This window comes from Mytilus edulis, chromosome 3, assembly GCF_963676685.1.
Source record: "Mytilus edulis chromosome 3, xbMytEdul2.2, whole genome shotgun sequence".
Taxonomy (NCBI): Eukaryota; Metazoa; Mollusca; class Bivalvia; order Mytilida; family Mytilidae; genus Mytilus; species Mytilus edulis.
In genome coordinates this window covers 76579848-76601063 of record NC_092346.1, presented here as the reverse complement: position 1 = coordinate 76601063, position 21216 = coordinate 76579848, and the positions used below count along the sequence as shown (strand labels likewise).

General features: G+C 32.0%; 1 protein-coding gene across 3 annotated transcripts in view; it reads right to left on the bottom strand.

The window, feature by feature from the left end:
* LOC139517482 (serine/threonine-protein phosphatase 6 regulatory ankyrin repeat subunit B-like) overlaps positions 1 to 6673 on the bottom strand; it is a 70275-nt gene extending 63602 nt beyond the window's left edge. For all 3 annotated transcript variants that reach the window (XM_071308588.1, XM_071308589.1, XM_071308590.1), the window contains exons 1-4: positions 6557 to 6673; positions 4869 to 4945; positions 4233 to 4413; positions 1838 to 2143 (exon numbers count right to left, since the gene is read on the bottom strand). In XM_071308588.1, coding sequence (XP_071164689.1) covers positions 1838 to 2143; positions 4233 to 4413; positions 4869 to 4895 — 514 coding nt within the window. In that variant the 5' untranslated portion in view covers positions 4896 to 4945; positions 6557 to 6673. The remainder of the gene's footprint in view (positions 1 to 1837; positions 2144 to 4232; positions 4414 to 4868; positions 4946 to 6556) is intronic.
* Between the last annotated feature and the right edge of the window lie 14543 nt (positions 6674 to 21216).

Below are 21216 nucleotides of genomic sequence, written 5' to 3'. Positions count from 1 at the left end.
AGATCTTGAGTCTCGGTCCAATACAGCTAACCTCTAATCTATAACAGGGCCAATACAGAAACACCCACTTAATAAGTATAGATTATAACATGCCCTTTTTCATATTGGCCCTGGTATCATCCCGAGACTCCCATATCGTCCTTGAGGCTTTAGCCGAGGGCCGATATGGGTCTAGGGATTATACCAGGGCCAATATGGAAAAGACATGTTATAATCCATTTATCACATATCTAAGTTTTGCAGAAAAGAGAAAAAAAAGTTCAATTATCAAAATTTAATGAAACATAACAGGTAAATCTTATTTTTTTTTCATCACAAAAGCAATTTAAAAGTTGTTAAGGACGCAATGACGTAATGTCATTTGGAATCAGGGCACAATAACCAATATACTCTTTTTTGCCCTGGGCAATTTTGAGGTTATTACATATGCAAAACCCAACACATTCGTAACAAATATGTGATAATACTATAATATAGTATACATGCAAACATATCTCAATGCATCTGTGTTCTAAAAGCAAATATTAATTATACTAGCAATCACTTGTCAACAAATTATGATCTAGAATCAATACGACACTTACACTACCTACATGTTTTTCATTAAAACAAAACAAAAACGTTGGTCTGTTTGTCTGTGTCTCATTTTATTAATATCATCAATACGAAAACTTTATGTCTATTTCATATTGATAATAATTATTTCTTCACATGAAAATTTGGGGAAAAATGCATAGATGGAAGTTGACCATTGGTTTTCCTATTTACTGAAGACAAATTGTCAACATTTCGAAAGAAATACTTCCAAAAGTATTAAGTCAAATTTAAATTATTTAACTTAATTTGTACTACATCTATCATAATAACTTTTGCTTGCTTTTAGTTGTTCTATTCTCTCTAAAAAATTGACAGAACTAAAACTTTTGTTTGATGTTATCATACAGAAATTTATTTATTTATCCAAAGATTTTGATGTAAAAAAAAACCAGGAATCTTCTTACTTGAAAATTAAGCAAAGTATTAATAAAGCTTACATAAATTGCAAAGCCTTCAAAATAATGCCTTTATATTGTTGTTGCCTGTCAGCTATTTAATGCATGAAGGAATAATTCTTGTTTCAACAAACATTATCACAAAGGCATTTATTATAGCTAACCTACCCTGAAATACAATATCAAACAGTGACATTTCTAATGGTTGTTTTAAAGTTCAATGATGACTAGCAAAGATTGTGATGGACAATTTCTTTCTTATTTGCAACAATTTGTTAACTTCTAGTTTTTAAGTGTTTTTGCATAATCCTTTTATACTAAATCCACCATGAAACAGTATACACAGAATGCACATACATTTGTAACAATCAAAGCATTGACACAATCAGTTATCATGACAAAAGGTGAAGACACTTCTTTACATGTATGACTTGTTTACCTCTAGTTGGATGGGAGATCTTAGGTGCTCTGACTGTGCTCAATTATGCAAGAGAACAATATTGGCCAGTACAGGGTAATATTTTAAAAGGATAAGTCAATCAATACTGAATGTGTCTAAGGACAATAATGCCCACACTTCAAGCTTCACAACAAAAATTGCCCAGACAGAGGGACAGATAGAAAGAATAAAGAACGGAACTTTTTAGACAGATGTGAAAAGGTAACACTTAATGCTCCTGTTGCCTAAGCCGGGTATAACAAAGATCATCAGACAGACAGGCAGACAACATACAAAATTATATATCATTATACAGATAAATATGAACTACATGTACTAAATTGGAATTAAGAACTACATTTATAATTTGGACCATCAAATAAAGATTCTTTATGTTTCACTTTACCTGGATCCAGCTCCTGATTTTCATCTGGACATCTCTTTTTGTAACAAGTGCAATCTTCAAATAAGGTAGGAGAGCAACATTTGGTTTGACCCATTGCATATCCATTCTGATAATCACATCTGCAGGTGACATCAGATATTTCACTTCCATTTGAGCAAACTATTTGACCCTCAGATGTACAATGAGATTTTGTGAACAAGCAATTTGTTATTTCATAGGATTTGGCAGGTCCCATTTGATACAACCCAGCAGGACATGGATCATAGTATATGTCATCACCAAAGCTACTGTATCGTGGATAGTTTCCTGTAAAATGTGATAAAAAATTATCAACAAGCTACTACAACCATGGTTAGTCAATTCTTAAGTATATCCACTTCTTTTATCTACTGGTTACATTGAGGGTCAAAAAACATTTTGTGTATTTCAAAACTGATTGTAAGATAACATTGACTAACCAGTAAATCACAAAGGTGATAAGATAAGAAAAGTGAAAAGGTTTTTTCATCACTGCAGTTGTACCAAGTTATCTGGACCATGGAATATGTATTGTTTCTTGTCTTTGTTTGTATGTTATTTTTTTTTATAAGGATTTGTATGTTAATGGTTGAAGTAGTCTGCTATTCTGTTTTTTTCTCCTATTATAAGGATTGGTATGTTAATGGTTGAAGTAGTCTGCTATTCTGTTTTTTTCTCCTATTATAAGGATTGGTATGTTAATGGTTGAAGTAGTCTGCTATTCTGTTTTTTTCTCCTATTATAAGGATTGGTATGTTAATGGTTGAAGTAGTCTGCTATTCTGTTTTTTTCTCCTATTATAAGGATTGGTATGTTAATGGTTGAAGTAGTCTGCTATTCTGTTTTTTTCTCCTATTATAAGGATTGGTATGTTAATGGTTGAAGTAGTCTGCTATTCTGTTTTTTTCTCCTATTATAAGGATTGGTATGTTAATGGTTGAAGTAGTCTGCTATTCTGTTTTTTTCTCCTATTATAAGGATTGGTATGTTAATGGTTGAAGTAGTCTGCTATTCTGTTTTTTTCTCCTATTATAAGGATTGGTATGTTAATGGTTGAAGTAGTCTGCTATTCTGTTTTTTTCTCCTATTATAAGGATTGGTATGTTAATGGTTGAAGTAGTCTGCTATTCTGTTTTTTTCTCCTATTATAAGGATTGGTATGTTAATGGTTGAAGTAGTCTGCTATTCTGTTTTTTTCTCCTATTATAAGGATTGGTATGTTAATGGTTGAAGTAGTCTGCTATTCTGTTTTTTTCTCCTATTATAAGGATTGGTATGTTAATGGTTGAAGTAGTCTGCTATTCTGTTTTTTTCTCCTATTATAAGGATTGGTATGTTAATGGTTGAAGTAGTCTGCTATTCTGTTTTTTTCTCCTATTATAAGGATTGGTATGTTAATGGTTGAAGTAGTCTGCTATTCTGTTTTTTTCTCCTATTATAAGGATTGGTATGTTAATGGTTGAAGTAGTCTGCTATTCTGTTTTTTTCTCCTATTATAAGGATTGGTATGTTAATGGTTGAAGTAGTCTGCTATTCTGTTTTTTTCTCCTATTATAAGGATTGGTATGTTAATGGTTGAAGTAGTCTGCTATTCTGTTTTTTTCTCCTATTATAAGGATTGGTATGTTAATGGTTGAAGTAGTCTGCTATTCTGTTTTTTTCTCCTATTATAAGGATTGGTATGTTAATGGTTGAAGTAGTCTGCTATTCTGTTTTTTTCTCCTATTATAAGGATTGGTATGTTAATGGTTGAAGTAGTCTGCTATTCTGTTTTTTTCTCCTATTATAAGGATTGGTATGTTAATGGTTGAAGTAGTCTGCTATTCTGTTTTTTTCTCCTATTATAAGGATTGGTATGTTAATGGTTGAAGTAGTCTGCTATTCTGTTTTTTTCTCCTTATTTTGGCGATTCCTGAAATCCTATACAATGAATCATTTCTTTACAGACACAACCTCAAACTATTTACATCTACAGTAGGTTATTACATAATCAATTATCTTTCTATAAATGGCATATTTAAACTTCATATATATAATTCTGTATGACTGTTAAAATAAGGTAAATACCCTTCTATAAAACATCTGATACTACACCAAAAAAAAAATACTGAGGTCCATTATATAATATCCCTTAAAACTTCTTTTTAGTTGTGAAGCATCTTTTTCTTACAAAAGATGAACACACATGATCATGATGATGGAAGGGAGAGGGATGTATAATAATGCTGTTACTTTTTATAGAATTAAATATAAGTTTAAATTGAATTATAATTGATACATCAATAAGACATTCAATAAAAGTCTATATTTTGTTCTAACATGAAAGTTTTGAAAAGCAAATACAACTAAATATTGTTTATATTACATATTTAATTACCTGGGGGAAGTTGTTTGAAAGTTTGACATATTTCTGCTAAGCGTAAGTCATCATCATACAAACAGTGATATTGCTGTACAGATTGGCATACTGATGTAGACCTGAAGATTCTCTCTTTACCTTGCAAAGGACACTGGTCAACATAAGCTTTAAACACTGATTCTGCTACATGTATGTATATCTAAAAGAAAACACCTTGATAAAAAATATAAATTAGCATTTTGGTTATGGCATCATGATAATGATGATGTTAACAAACTTAAATTGTTGTGTGTACTTCATCTTTAAAAGTATCCTGAAAATCTTTCAAATACATAAAATGTAAGACCTAGATAAAAAAAGATTTATCATGCTATAGATAATGTATGCACCCTTTTTCCTTTTAAAGATATCCTGTTTTAATAGATTCCAATTAACATATTTTTTTCATCACTATTGACAAGATATAAGCTAAAAGAATGCACATTAATTTCAACATCAGAATTGTGTAATTTTACACTAACAGGTGTGATGATTGATGTGGTAGGTTTATATGAAATAGATTTAACCTTCATTAATAATATTACCACTGAAAACATAGCCATAAATCAGTACCGGTACATGTGTAATCAGCAAATATGTTATAATATAACTTACCCCAACTAAAACAAGTGATGACTTCATCTTCCTATAGCTAAGGTTTGCATCTCCATCATGTCATTTAACAATACATTCTGCAATAAGAGAGAATAATGTTTAAAATCCATTTTTTTTTTTAAATTTGCTGTAAACGTCCTGTAGTACAAAAATACAACTAAGTTATACTGTAAATTCAAATATTTGCATGCTCATTTTAATTGTTGAAATGTCAACATAATTATTGTAATTTCAGGAAATGATGTGTTCAAATAATGACAAATGTTATCAAAACTAAAAATGGAAGCTATTGTTTTTGTGAAAACTACATGCATATATATATCTGGTGGCAATTTAAACTTTGCAATGTTAAAAACATCACAAAAATTTCTGAATTTACTGATGCTATGTACAGGAATAACATTCAGAAAGCATATAACTTGAATAAAAAATTTCCTCCTAATCCTTTTTAATTTCTGGCTAATAAATTTATAAGACAATATACCAATCTGGAGTCGGATGTTCGTCTATTCATTTAATCATTACCTTTGATTAAATTTTAACTCTAGATTATTTACTGTATTACATCATGTACTTCATGCGGTTAAATCTAACATTTAATTAAATCCTTTGTTAAATTATTCAGATTTAACCTGGCTTTGGACCTTGGTTTAAAATTTTAACCAAGGAATAGTGTTGTTTTAACTATAGGTACAATTCCCTGTTGATAACTAGAATGTTAAGGTCTCCAATCGTTTTTTCTTCTACAACCATTAGTAATCCAAAACTGATTATAATTTATGTAGTTATCACGTTTAACAGTCTGAACCATCAAGGTTCACATTCATTGTGTTAACCAAGGATTTGTATAGTGAGACTCACTCTCACTATACAAATCCTTGTGTTAACATTTGTTTTACTCTGTCATATTCCATTGTATTCTAAGTCAATTAACTAGTTGATGCAGAAATTAAACATATTCTACTACTTGTAAAGATGATTGAATTATATCCATGATATATAATGAAATACAAGTGTCATAGTCTATTTGATCAGCAGTGATTCTATAGATCACTGAAGGTTCCTTCCCAATAGATGGTGATGTAACCCGAATAATTCAGTCCCTCCCGTTATTGATCTCTCCTACTTGAGAGGTTAATGTTACGTATTCATAGATCAGCGGAATTTAACGACTGAATTATTTGGGTATATGATGTAAATTTCTGTGGGATATAAGTGAAACCCATTTTGGGGTAATCATTGGCATGAGGTAAAAGTGGCTATATAAAATATATAGACACATCCAAGTAAATGTGCTATCACAGGAATGATAGGGTTTGCTACTAGTACTTGCCCGGTTACCTATTCATGCAAACTCTGAAAAGTCTAATTTTTTCTTGGATTCCATCATAGCATGGACAGTAAGCCCTGCCAATATTAACAAACCCCTGCAACAGGAATACAAAAAATTCACCAATTTATAAAAGTCGACTGGGACACTATACAAATCCTAAACTGGAATCCGCTTGTATTCGCTTCACTCAAGTCTATGAACAAAATTTAGTAGTCAGCCGAGAACCAGCTTATACAAATCCTTGCTATTATAATACCAGACTTTTATGGATAGAATTTCCGATTCCTGTGGTCTTATTTATAATAAATATGTATTGCTAATTTACCCTAATTTATCGACATAGTTAAATTCTTACCTATGATGTCATAATTGATCAACTCTATACATCATTCGTTTGTTTTTTTCAATTTAATCTCCTCCATTTCTTTCTCTACTTTCATTTTCATTTTCGGGGGATGAAAAAAAAAAACCCGAGTACGGGACGGGAGCGTTTACTTTCTTTCAGAGAAATCCAAATAATACCACAGAGCACAACAGCCTCAGGCTTCCACGGAACATCGAAATAATAATAGTTGAGACAGTATAGTTGTTGTTATTTTTAATTCTTGACTTTCTATAATTTGTCTTTTATTATTTAAATAAATTTTAAAAAATCCAACTTGGGTCGACTCACATTCTCTACGCCACCAATTGACTCGGCCTTTTAATTTGGTCTATACCAAAAACTCCTATTTAACCAACCAAATTGGCAATAGAAAAATGAATTTATAAAACATAGTAAGCGTGTCTTTTTATTGAAAGTTCAAGATCGAAGAAGTTGATTTAGAATTTGTGTGTCAGTTTTCCTTCCAAGATTACGTATATGTAATTCAAGTTGATTTTTTATTTTAGATAGCGCATCGGAAATGGCCGCTCGGTACGCACTGAAACCCGGACCGGACCGGACTCCGGACCCGGACTTGGGTATGAAACCCGGACCCGGACCCGGACTGAACGCCGGAACAGGACTGAATGCCAGACCCGGACTGGGTAAAAATTATGAATTTTCTTATAAATACCTTTTCTTTTTTTATTAAGTGGAAGGAAGATAATTTTTGGAGAACTGTAACATATTATATTAATTATGAGATCATCAAATTTTGCTCTTACTCTTGTATAGTCTAGCATGCAAGTTAGACTTGCAATGATTCTGAATCTTCAATTTACAGTTGTGCAACTACTTTAAAAACAAAGAACTATATATGTATCAATGTTTACAAATGACTTTAAATATATATATATATATATATATATATATATATATATATATATATATATATATATATATGTATCAATGTTTACAAATGACTTTAAAAAAAACCATAGAATTTTTTTTTTTATAAATTATAGGGAGAAAGTGGATTTTCTTAAAATTATTTTTTCCTTTTCAGTTTGTTCATCTATCAGAGACATATATTAAATACAATTATTATGTTTCTGAAACTATCCAGAAGGAAGTTTATTTTGGCAGAAATATACAAGATGCATTACATCTATAATAATTATGAAAATGAATCAGACCTGTATAACCACACCTGATACATACCGTGACAGTAGTTTATATGGGCATTAGTGACGCGATGCATGAAACTGCATTACGTAATTGTGTAATAAGTGTATAAAAGTCCGATAGGAAATGGCAAGAATACCTGGTCATGTCACCTCACAATAACTCTGGCAATAATACCATTAGTCATGCTGGTAAATTAGGGAAGGACCGATTCGAATTATAAACAAATGTAAAAAGTGTTATGACCAAAATGATATTTTGAAAACTGTTTTTACACGGAACACCGCTAGTTTGACTTTGAACTATGAAATGATTTAAACAATAATCTTATTTATAATCTCAGACATTTATTTGTTTCATAAACGTAGGAAAAAATATTTTAAAATCGACTATAGTTAGCAGGAGTCCTTTTGTGCCAGTTAATGTTTTTCAAGGGTATCCTTACCGCAAGATGTACAACTATAAATGGAGTAGAGACATTTTTCAATAAAAACGTTGAACTGTTTATGGATCCCATCCTTCAATATTTGTAGGTTTCGTTTACAAAATAGGCAAGCGACAAGCTACTACATATATTAAATTGTGAAACTCAGCAGCAGTATGAAGATAACATGTTTCAGAGTAAATGGGGAATGTGTCCATGGGACACAGACGATGTACCCGCTTGCATATCATATATCATTTTATTTTTTTTATTTTTTACGTAGTTTAACAACTCCAGAAAGGTTTCATTGACATTACCAACATTCGAACTTGATCTCTTTGTTGTGTATAAGTTTCCTAACATTTGGTAAAGTCAAACCTTCGTGTATGTTAGAGAACGGAAACGAAAATTTCAGCATTTTTTTCCATTTGTAAAGGAATTTTACTTTAGAGTGGTTTAAATGACACTTAAAAAAATTAAACTTGATCTGTGTTTTGTGGTAATATTATTAAGAATTGTGTATACACAGAATGGGAACAGAACTGTACGGTTTTCTAATATTTTTGTCATTCTGGAGACTGTCAAGCATGGATCCGACATTTTGAAAATTACAAGTTGCTTGATGGAAACTTTGATGAACTCTAATATTACTTTATGACGTTTCTGCTTCAAATTTTGATAGCTTAATAATTTTCTGTGTAACTATGAACCAATTAAATAATAAAAAAAACGTGTTTCTTAGAATGGTGGAGATCCGAGTAGAACGATTAAAGCTGTCTCACATCAGCGATCAAAACTGTCAAATAAACATCGAAAACCCAATCGTTTCTACCAGAATTTTCACGTGTACCTTTTCTGATATATAGTTTTACCTGTCTGTAAGTTTCAAAGCCATTGTTCAAGAAGAATTCCAAATATATTCATTTTCTCTATGTCAGATATTTTTATTGACTGTACAATCGCTTGGAAATCTACTGTACAATCACTTGAAGCATTCATACACAATCGATCGACCGAGTTTTATCAAAAACATCGCATATGCATTTCATTGGTTGTTCCTTGTCTGTCCTAAAATATTCATCTATGGTATTTGAAATGAAAATGAACTCAAAATCACTCATTTTGCCAATTACGATTATATCAAGGAACCTGTTTCAGGTGTCTATATCAGAGACAAAACTCGTACAGTAAGTATACAAGCCAAAATAAAGGTACAGTGCAAATGTAAAGAAATAACTAAAATGTAAATAATCCTCGTACAAAATAAAAAAAAATATTTATATATACCGAAAGGTGGCTGTATGCTCTTGAAGTATAAGCATAGTGAAGTTTACTTAATTTATTATTTTCCATCAATTCAAAAAAATATATATTTACGTATTTGAACAATACAACAAAATATGTGTTATCACATGCAGCTTGATCGGGATATTTTAACTTGATTAAGGAATTTGAATGTTGAATGGTGGAAGCTATTCACAAAACAACAAAAAAAAAACGTCTAGGCCAATAAACACTAACCAAAAAGGAAGATGTGGTATAATTTCAAATGGTATATCTATGTATTATAAGCTATAACTTCTAATGGAATTTCCGATGTATTACATGTGTAATCAAATGTTCAGTCAACAAACTTTACGACAATAAACAGTGTACATACAGTTAGTCGTCGTAATGCAATACACACAGGTAAGGTAAACTTCAAACTATAGTCCGGGGTCATGTCAGGTCACAGTCCGGACTCACCTGTTCAACATTGTGTATTACATGGGTGATCGCTGCTTAAATGTCGTTTATTGATTTTTCCGATGACTATCGAATAATTTAAGAAATAGAAAAATGAATAAATTTAGGAAAAGCCAAAAGCAAAACGGGAAAAAAAATCTTTCAATTTAACAAATAATTTAGTATATTTATATACAATCCGTATACTCCCAGTCCGGGGTTATTTAAGGTCACGGTCCGGACTCTCCTAGTATTATTTCGTTGATTCTCGGGTAAACGTCTTTTATTAATGTTTCAGACGATAATCCAGTAAGCAAAAAAATGAATGAATAAAAATGATAAAGTTCGTTTCATCAAATAATTTGTGAAGTTTTATATCTCTATCGATGTCTATAGTTTGCGAATACACCTAGTCCGGGGTTACTTCAGGTCACCATCCGGACTCGGCTAGTACATGTAATTGTTTCGTTAAATGTCGGATAAATATCTTATAATTGTTTTCTGTAGTACATGCTTGATCAAAGGTCCCGTCAATATACTTTACGACAATAAACAGTGTTCATACAGTTAGTCGTCGTAATGCAATACACGCAGGTATAGTAAACTTCAAACTAGTCAGGGGTCATGTCAGGTCACAGTCCGGACTCACCTGTTCAACATTGTGTATTACATGGGTGATCGCTGCTTAAATGTCGTTTATTGATTTTTCCGATGACTATCGAATAATTTAAGAAATAGAAAAATGAATAAAGGAAAAGCCAAAAGCAAAACGGGAAAAAAAATCTTTCAATTTAACAAATAATTTAGTATATTTATATACAATCCGTATACTCCCTATCCGGGGTTATTTAAGGTCACGGTCCGGACTCGCCTAGTATTATTTCGTTGATTCTCGGGTAAACGTCTTCACCTAGTCCGGGGTTACTTCAGGTCACCATCCGGACTCGGCTAGTACATGTAATTGTTTCGTTAAATGTCGGATAAATATCTTAGGTCATCTTATAATTGTTTTCTGTATTACATGCTTCATCAAAGGTCCCGTCAATATACTTTACGACAATAAACAGTGAACATACAGTTAGTCGTCGTAATGCAATACACGCAGGTATAGTAAACTTCAAACTAGTCAGGGGTCATGTCAGGTCACAGTCCGGACTCAACTGTTCAACATTGTGTATTATATGGATGATCGATCGTTGCTTAAATTTTATTGGAGCAATTTCAACTTTGTATCATCCAATCAGGAGCTGCATAATATTTTATTCAGAGTACCATCTTGGGGTAAAAAAATCCCGGTTAACGGATACGGCCTTTGTAATATGCCACTCATTGTATATAACACAAGATTATTTCTGTATTTCTTACCAAAAGGGATACTATTGATACGGGGATTACGATCGAATAATTCTTAAGCGAGGCATCTTAGTTTATTTTGACAATGGATGCTCAAATAAAATTATTTCACTATATTGAACATTATTTATTATTTCATTATATCTCGTAGCTAATGCCCCTTTAAATCTAACTTCTATACATGCTTGACTTTATGATTGATAGTGTAGTCGTTGACACCTTTTCACATCTGATTGTTTAATTATTTTAATAGACTTTGTGATGACAATCCGAAATAAGCAAGTAAATCTTTTTTTTTATTTTACTGTAGAAAAAAATAGAGTAATTAAAATACTATGTTATTGACCAGTGAAGCGTTATTTGAGATGTTGATATAAGAATAAGAATGATGTGATGTGATGTGATTGCAAATGAGAGCAGACAAAGAAGACCAAATGACACAGGCATATACAACTATAGGTCACAGTACGACCTTCAAAACTGAGCAAATTACATACCGGAAAGTCAGCTATAGAAGGCCCTAATAATGACAAAAGGAAAAGAAATCGCTATATTGAAAGATATACAAATGTATTACACATCAACAAATGACAACCACTAAATTGCAGGCTCCTGACTTGGGACTGGCACATACTTAATGTTGCCAGTTTTAACTCGTTTGAAGGCGCCACCCCCCCCCCCCCCCCTTAACTTGGGGCAGTGCTGTAAAATAAGAACAAACTATTAAAATCAGTTGAAAAAAATATTTACTCATACAAATAGATTTACAAAAACAGAGTATACTTGGGTTGGTACTAATACTTGGATGGGTACTTATACAACTTATACAGCCACACAACAGAACGACACCAACTACAAATGTGAGAATGCTCGCAGTTACTGATCACAGCTAGTACATGGCCAACAACTAAAGGTAAAAAGCAATCCATCATGGTTTATATTTTGGTTATTTAAACACTGAATTACCAACAGCCTTAATGTATCTAGTAATGTATTCCTGGTTGTGTCTTCTTTTTTCGTTTTCTTTCAATTAACCCAATATCCTAAAGCGAGTCTGTGTAAAACTTTGTCAATAATATAATATGAGGAACAGTAAGAGATCATAAGAATTTAGAGGAACAATTAAAAGACATACAAATTCGTAAGAACGATAAGTCTTAGAGATTATAATAACTCGGATGAACAATAAAAAGTCACAAGGCTTCTGAGGAACAGCAAGAGGTCATAAGAATTCGGAGTAAAAATCAAGTCATAAGAATTCGGAGAAACAATAAAAAGTCATAAGAATTATGCGGAACAATAAGATATTATAAGAATTTGGAAGAACAATAAGATATCATAAACATTCGGAGGAACAATAAGAGATCATAGGAATTCTTATGATACTAGTTGACAATCCTGATATGTACAACTCGCTAACGAAAGAGGTTTATATTGATGAATAGAAAGTGATATTCACCTGCAATTTACCTGTGCACAATCGGCGCAAATGAAAGATCGAAACTTTTATAGCGAACCAAATAAAAGTTTTCCACAGAGTCGTCTGCTCTTTATCAAGGTATTTAAACTTTTGCAAGTTTACCTGTCCCATTGAATCAATACAACAGCTATTGTTCTCTTTGTAATTTATTCACTTGGACATTAAAATTTCTTCTAGGAGAAATCTATCACTCATTGATTAATTTGCACGACGAAAAAAATATCTTCTTTGTTGATTGAAATACATGTATAAACTCACATAAACTGCATGTGATACAGTATTTATTCAATATCAATAGTATATATTCAATCTGTTCAATATAAGCACTGATTTAATTATAAAAAGTTTATTTCTGATTTTTTTTTAACTACTGCATGCATTTATGTTTTAAAGAATCTGCCTGTTTTTCATGGTTTTTCAGTTATAAAGATTACATTTATGAAGACCTTTATTTAAACATTATCATTTTAAGTTTTTATTTGTGAACAGACTAAAAAATAGCAAATTTTAATAGGTAAAATGTTGAAATTTGATCAGATACCAACTTTCGGAAATTCTTCTGTGTTCAAATTTAAATTATAAGAGAGATAAAGATTTAAATGGTTTTTTTCGGTACTTTCGGTTCTTGGTCTCTTTCTCTGCATCGGTTTCCTGGCTTTTGCATTTGCCTGGTTAACAACCGAATACAGTCCATCAAATGAAGTTAATTATGACATTGTCATGTTTTTGTTTCTTACTGTCCAGTAAGAAATAATTATAGAGCTTCCCTTTTCCTCATCTGATTTAGTTTTCCAGATAGCATCAGCAAGTTCAATCATATATTGTTAGTAGGAATCGAAAGGAATGTTATCTCCTGAATGATGCAATGCTGATCCGTCAGATTGATGAACTGAAATTACACCAGTATAAATTGTCCACAATATGTTGGTGCCCAAACGTCTATTTGCTGCATTTACCAACTCTCGAACTATTGGTTTAAAACTCTGTTCGGTGTATTTCAGAAACTGAAGGTAATTTGAACATAAATCCTTAAGTTGCGCATCTGCACTTGCAAATTGTAAAGTATCGTCTGCCCTTGCGTCATCTCCAAATATTAATGTTTATCGGTCGTCTCACTGTCTATATCACTCTGTTCAGCTCTTAATATTATTCCGTATCATGTTTTTGTGACGTCAAAAACGTTGACCCGGCTTTAATAACTTTGACCCGGACATATCAGCGACGTCATAATGTTTGAACCGACGTTAATAACTTTGACCCGAACTTATCAAGTCATCTTTTGTGTGCTGTTGAAAAAAAGAAAACACTTCTGAAGCACGCAAATATAGCCCGATAAATCGATTATCAGATTATCTGCATATTGATATTGTAAAATATCAGCTGCTTGACATTATATGAAGGCTTTTTGATCTCGTTCGCTACGCTCACATATTATGTCTCGCATCATATTATGTCTCGCAGCTGATATTTTACGATATCAACATGGAGATAACCTGATAATCGGTACTTATTTTCTTTCTGGTATGCCGACACCAACACGATCCTGTAAGTAATGCTGCACATTGTCTCTTAAATATGTGTACATCCACGTAGTTTTGCTGTTGGAAAAGCTTATGCTATGGCTTTGATTAGCGCTTGTTCGTCGTCACTGTCGAACTCACTCTATACTCTCACGGAGTCGAAGTTCGACATCATCTATTGCAAGTTTCAGTGTGGCAGGAATGTGGAGAAAAACCTCTATTGGTTGTATATGATGCACCCTTGTGTAGCAGCATTGGTCCTGCGAAGATTTGGATGATATTAAGTTCCCTTTTCTGTGTACCCGCAGGTTCTTATATAAACTAATTTAGATCTAACGTAAAAGATACCCAGATTGAAGGTTCTGTCAACCCCCAACGGATGCTCTGACTTTTGTGACAGAAAAAGTTTTCAAACTATATTCATATCTTCGGTATAACAAACTATTGCCGCGGTAGCTGGTTCTTTTTATGAATTATCTGTCGGACAACGGATGTTTATCGATAATCCTTGCATACGGCAATAATCTCATCTGCAACTTTAGCATAGACAGGCTGCGTTTTAATCTAAGACTTGTATCGGTACTTATCATTAATTTTCTGCTTTGTTTAGTATATCTGGGTGCATTCAATGAGTTGTCTCTATTCATTTTTATAATTTTTTGTTTTCTCTGTGGGCACCTTACATTCATCAACGACTTTTTTCCAAAGTTTTGGTTTGCGTACTTACATAATCTCTTCTTGCATATTCGAAAGAATAGATACCGGAATATTCATACACTGCAACGGATGATAGATATTGGCAGAGGACGAAGTAAGCTGGCAATGTGATGTGTTTTTAAAAAAAGAATTGTACAAATAATGTCTTTTCACCTAGCCTAGGTTATTGGTTTTAGAAATATGGCCAGGAAATTGTATGGTAATTAGTAATTTTGGTGGAAGATCTTCTCTTTTGAAGATTCCCATATGCCACAATCATAATAATTATTTGTAATGACCGTTATTTGCCTTTCTATTCATGTTACCATGATTGGTAACCAAGAACTTTGACTGTGACTTATATTTTGATTGCGCATTGTCAAAAACATGTGACTTTTCTTGGGACAGATTTCCAACAATCGAAGGCTGACAGAATTTTTTCCTGTTGTAAAGTATTTATAGGAATATAATGTTATTGTCTAAAGATGTAGGGTCTAAGTCATTTGATGAGTCCAATGATGGAGTGGCACACTCTGACTGTTGAATATGTGGCGGTTGTGCATTTGGTGTGGTATATCCACTTTCATCTCGACATAATGCATTGGTCCGGTTTTTAATTAGTAATCAGCAATTTCTGACCATTCTGAATTTTCAGCCTAATCGGCGAACTATGGTTTGTTGGAGTGAAACTTTGAATAAGTTGGGTATCATTTTGTGGTAAGCCGGTAATTAACGGGACTGAATGATTTGGCGTCCACATACCATCTTCTCCCACATTAGTGTGAATCGATTATGAGTAGAAGGGAAGAAATAATATATCCTTGTCTAATTCCCGATTTTTCTAGAAAACTGATTTCTGATGAAGTACCTACAGCGCATCAGAATACTATATAAACATTTTGATGAGTTGCACTATTTTTTCTGGTAATCCATAGCTTTGTTAGATCTTCCATAAACTTTCTCTGTGTTTGCTGTCAATGGCTTTTAAAAGTTTATTATCAGTTGTCTATGCCATTCTATGCACTGTTCGATAATGTTTCGTAGCACACATATGTAGTTGCAACAACTCCCTGTTCTTGTTTGTTGTCAATTGCTGTTTTTATTCTATCTATTAGTATTTTGCTGAAAATTTAACTTGTGATTGATAATAATTTTAAGGTGATTCCTTTCCAGTTATTGCAGTTTTTGAGATCGCATTACTTAGCCAGTCTTATGATATTTCCTTCTGACCAGTTTTTAGATATCTTGATATTTTGCCAAATCTTTTCAAATGATGTGTATAGAATTATCGTTGTTAACGCTAGTTCTGATTTAAATACTTCTGCTGTATCTGTTGAGTTATCGTTTCCGGGGACTTTTTTGTTTTTTAAAACCTTTACTGCACTAACAATCTTGATTTTGATGGCATATCTATGTTTACTTCAAGGTCGTGTTCTGCAATTAGTATGTTTGCTGTTGTTTCTGGTTCTGACTTATTTAAAACATCTTTGAAATGTTCATTTACATTAACTCACTTGTTCTCTTTTAGATGTTAATAGATGACCCTGTTTGTTTTTTACTGGCATGTTGGTTTTTCTTTTGTGGCCACACATTTTCTTTGTAATTTGATAAAGGTTGCCAATTATTTGCTATGAAGCGGCAACTTCAGCTTCTATATAGCCATCCCTTCAATGATATATCTTATATCTTTTCAAGTGGCTTTCGTAACTTTCTTATATTGTTGTTGGAGTATTGGCCCTATTAATCTATCTTTAAGTCTATCAGAGTGTGCATGGCAGATCAATTTCTTTACTTCTTTCCTGTCATCAATCAGATTACATGTCTCTAAATTGATCCATTCTATGTGTTTTTGGCGTTTGAAACTGAAGATTTTTTAACTGGTCTTTATAAACAGATTTTTCAATTCTTGCCAATGATCATCTACTGTTTATCTTTCTTCCATGTTGTTACATTTACAATTTTCTATAAGATGAAGCAGATTTTTTTAGTTCTAATATGAAGTTCTGGTTGGTTTTCACTGTGTCAAAGTTTAAGTATGATTTTTTCTGTGACAAGATGACATCCGCGCCTCGCCTTACCCTCTAATCTTGTATGGATCTTACCCATTTACAATTTTTTCCCTATGTGATCAATCTGATGCTTATCTCTGCCTTAGCTTGTGAAGATTAATCAACCCACAGTCTACTAGATGTTCTCCGTTTTCATTCATGATTCCATAGCCATGTTTCCCCATTGTTCTCTAAAAACACTGTTATCATGTACCACTTTAATATTGAAATCTCCAATGATGATTATTAGGTCTTTTGGCGGGATTTCTTCCATCTCTGCTGTCCAAATCATAGTTATTTAAATTCAAAAGTAATAATTTATAACCCCATGGGGTAGATTACCTTAGTCGTATTTGGCACAACTTTTTGGAATTTTGGGTACTCGATGCTCTTCAACTTTGTACTTGTTTGGTTTTATTACTATTTTGATCTGATCCTCACTGATGAGTCTTATGTAGACTAAACGCGCGTCTGGCGTACTAAATTATAATCCTGGTACCTTTGCTAACTAATCATAAAGAACATGTACAGTTTACAGTTCTGTCCCAAAAAATTACCCTACGAACTTTTGCCAAAAAAAATATTGGAAATCAACTTAGTTCAGCTTAAACAACACAGCTTGTGGTTGATTTATTCAGATGTGGAATGAGTTTGCTAAATTCAAAGGTGCACCCGCTCTAATAAGTCAAAGTTTTCAAAACCCCAAATCTTTGACCCATAAAATAAAGTAGTTACAACAGCCATATCAAAGAGATATAGTTGACTTTAAATAGAAGCATTTTAAAGTCTACTCATTTTCAAGATAGAATACATTGAACTTTAAAATTCATACAATAATAAAAATATGTAATAAAGGGGAACAGCTCTTAAGTCAATTGTTAAATAGTGCATCTTTTTGTTTTTAATGGTGTTTTTATATATTGTATAAATGATGTCTTTATCTCTTTTGATAATAGCAAAATAATGTGTTTTCATCTGAAATATACAAAAAAATAATTAATTTTTCATTGACCAAAATATGGTTTGTGTACTGTTGGCATTAAATTAAAACATTGATTTCATCTTTAACACAATTTTTACATAAGTTACATTTCTTTCACTAATACACAAAGTTAAGATATTTTCCCTTTTAAGGTAATGTAAACTTACTCTAAATTTATTTAACATTTAAATACAATACAATACAATACAAAGTTTTTTATTGTCAATTATGACGCCCAATAATTTGAGCAGTACAATTAAGTTCAATTTCATACAACTGATTACATATTGATTACATTGATTATTTAACAATTAAACAAAGTCAAGTCTTTTTCACCCAATTTCAAATAATATATCTGCAAAAAAGATGAATATATATATATAGTTTTACAATATAATATAGATGGACAAACTACCGGTGACTAAACTGTATCTAGAATTGATTTTCTCTCTTTGAATAAAGTACACAATAATAAACTTACTTTTTTAATTATAACATTATCCTCAGATGACATTAACCATATTAATTTTGATTTATTTGGGAGGCTTTTAAAGTTTTTGTTAACCTTATTTAAGTAATCTATATATTCAGATCTTTTATTTTCTAAAACAGGACACTGAAGAAGAAAATGAATTTCATCTTCAACTTCAGTGTTACATAATTTACATGTTCTATCCTCCACTCGAAGCCCCACATATCTGCCTCTTTCAATTTCTAATTTATGTGCACTGACTCTAAACTTAGTGAGCAGTCGCCTTTCATCCTCATTTAAAATTAATAAGTATTTTTCCATATAAATATTTTCTTTAAATAATCTGTAAGTTCTTAGTTTATTTCCATGCTGTTTATTTTGTCTATCATTGTAAAGTTCAGATTTCCAAATACAAGAATATTTCTGTTTTAATTTCCGGTAAATTAGTGATTTTAAATCCATCTTTGAAATTTTAATAAGTTTAAGATCTATATCAAGATATTTCATAAGAATAGCAATACAACTATACCAACTATTTTTGTTTAAACTATTTAGTGATCTAGAGACATTCAGGGCTTCAGAGAGAAGGATATCATCAGACTTTAATATATATTTATAATATCTAAACATATTTAAAATTACCTCAAGAAATAAGGGAAATCTTCCCATTTCACCCAATACAGCTATATTTGTATGACCAAACTTAAGGGCGCACGATACAGTTTTGATCCCGTATTTACAGTTTTATGAACATTTCCATATAGGCTACATTTTGCCTGACCAAATCAAATATGTATAAAAAATGTTCTACTTTTGAGTTAAAGGAGGTCGAAATTTTGAATATTTGATCAAAATTCGGATGTGTAGCCGTATTTTCCTTTCAAAAGACAGACTTAACTTTTTTGTTTTGAAAGATACACATACATTTTTTTGTTGAATAGTTTGTAATTCTGTATTTTATCAGTTTTCTATAAAATTTATGCTCTTTTTTTAAATTTCGAAATAACTCATATATATCAAATGTCATGAATTGAGAAAAAACGTCATTTTTTTGCTGTATATTTATTAAAATTAAAAAAAAACTGCACTATTTACAGTTTTATAAAATTTGGTCCACATAATCTCCCTGCAAAATGAAACAAAATGTCGTTTTAAAAAATAAGGGGCCATGCACTCGATTTCAAATGAAATCAGTTTGAATGATAAAAATCAGTCGGAAAATGCATCTTTTCCCGATATGTCACAGTTTGACGTCGCGAAATAACATTTGACGTAAGCAACGTCATTACAGCTTTTAGAGAACGTTTTACTATTGTTATAATATACACATGGAAAACAGTATTGCAACACCAAATTGCAATTCAAATAAAAAAAAAAAAAACTCTTTATTTTTTTGTAATATAATTTGTTGAAATAGAATTAGTTGAACAATATTTAAATATCACCTTAGTTTAATCAATAAATATCGACTCGATAAGTTCTTATCTGTACATGCAGCTTCTGCACTCGTAAACAATAACACAGATCTTTTTATCCTCATTGTTTTCAACACTTTAACTAACAAAGTTTGTAAAGTTATGTGATTGACACCTTGTAATTGGTCACCCACAACTCATAACGGCAGCAAAAAGGCAGATAATCAGCATGAGAGAATCTAGTATGTCGCTGTGACAATTGCACGTATTGTTGGTCATCACCATTCCACTATAAGTCATTTTGAGATTAAAAATCAGGCAACAAATGATGTTAAAGACCTTAAGAGATCGAGAAGACCCTATAACATCTACTAGGGAAAGTCAAGCATAATGTAGGTTGGTCAGAAGGAAACCCATTGCAAACAATACAATCCTAAAATAAGAGTGATAACCATTCGGGTGCCTTTAAAAAAGAACTGTTCGAGATCGGCTCATCGCTATTGGTTATCATGCGATAAGACCAGACGAACAGACACACAGTTGCCCGTATCCAATATAGTGCAGAGTTGGCCAAAGTTGGATATTAGCATCGTGGAGGGAGATCCATTGTTCCAATGGCATTTGTTTTATCTTTTTTTTTCGCCCGATCGTAGCCCGAATTTAAACCATACCGAGCATATATGAGACACTATTGGGAGTAAAGTGCACGAAAGGACACCCAGTTAAACCACGTCATGAAATAAACCCTTCGTCAGGAATGGTTGCTGCTACCTAGCTTAGCAACAATAAATCGACTTGTGGCAGGAATCAAAAGAAGTTAAGATGCAGTTATCCGTTTGAATGGAGGCTGCGCACAAAGTTCTTATTCTTTGGCGTATAACGATCAACCATGATGTGAACAATCATCTAAAGATAAATTTTGAAATGTCTTCAATTGTAACAGTTCGACTACAGTAAAAGTTGTAAAATGCATTTTTGGTACAAAAAACTCTTCATTTTGTTATAAACATTTTGGTTAGATAAAACATTTTTTTTCATACATTTTTTGTTATTATTTTACAAATATTTTATCATATTCCTTCCAAAATAAGGGACAGCATAAAAAAATCAATGAAGGATACAAAAACGTAATTCAAATAGTTTCCCTGTTTTTGTTGTTGTTTTTTTTTTTTGGGGGGGGGGGGGGAGGGTAAAATGGCTGAACTTTTGATGTTTCTAAAATGTTGATTTTTCAAGTTTCAAAAAATCAAGGTGTTGTAATACTTTTTTCCATGTTTATATAATTAGACGAACTATACATGTATCATCAGCCAAATAAATGGGAGTAAAATTTTATAATACTATTAGATGA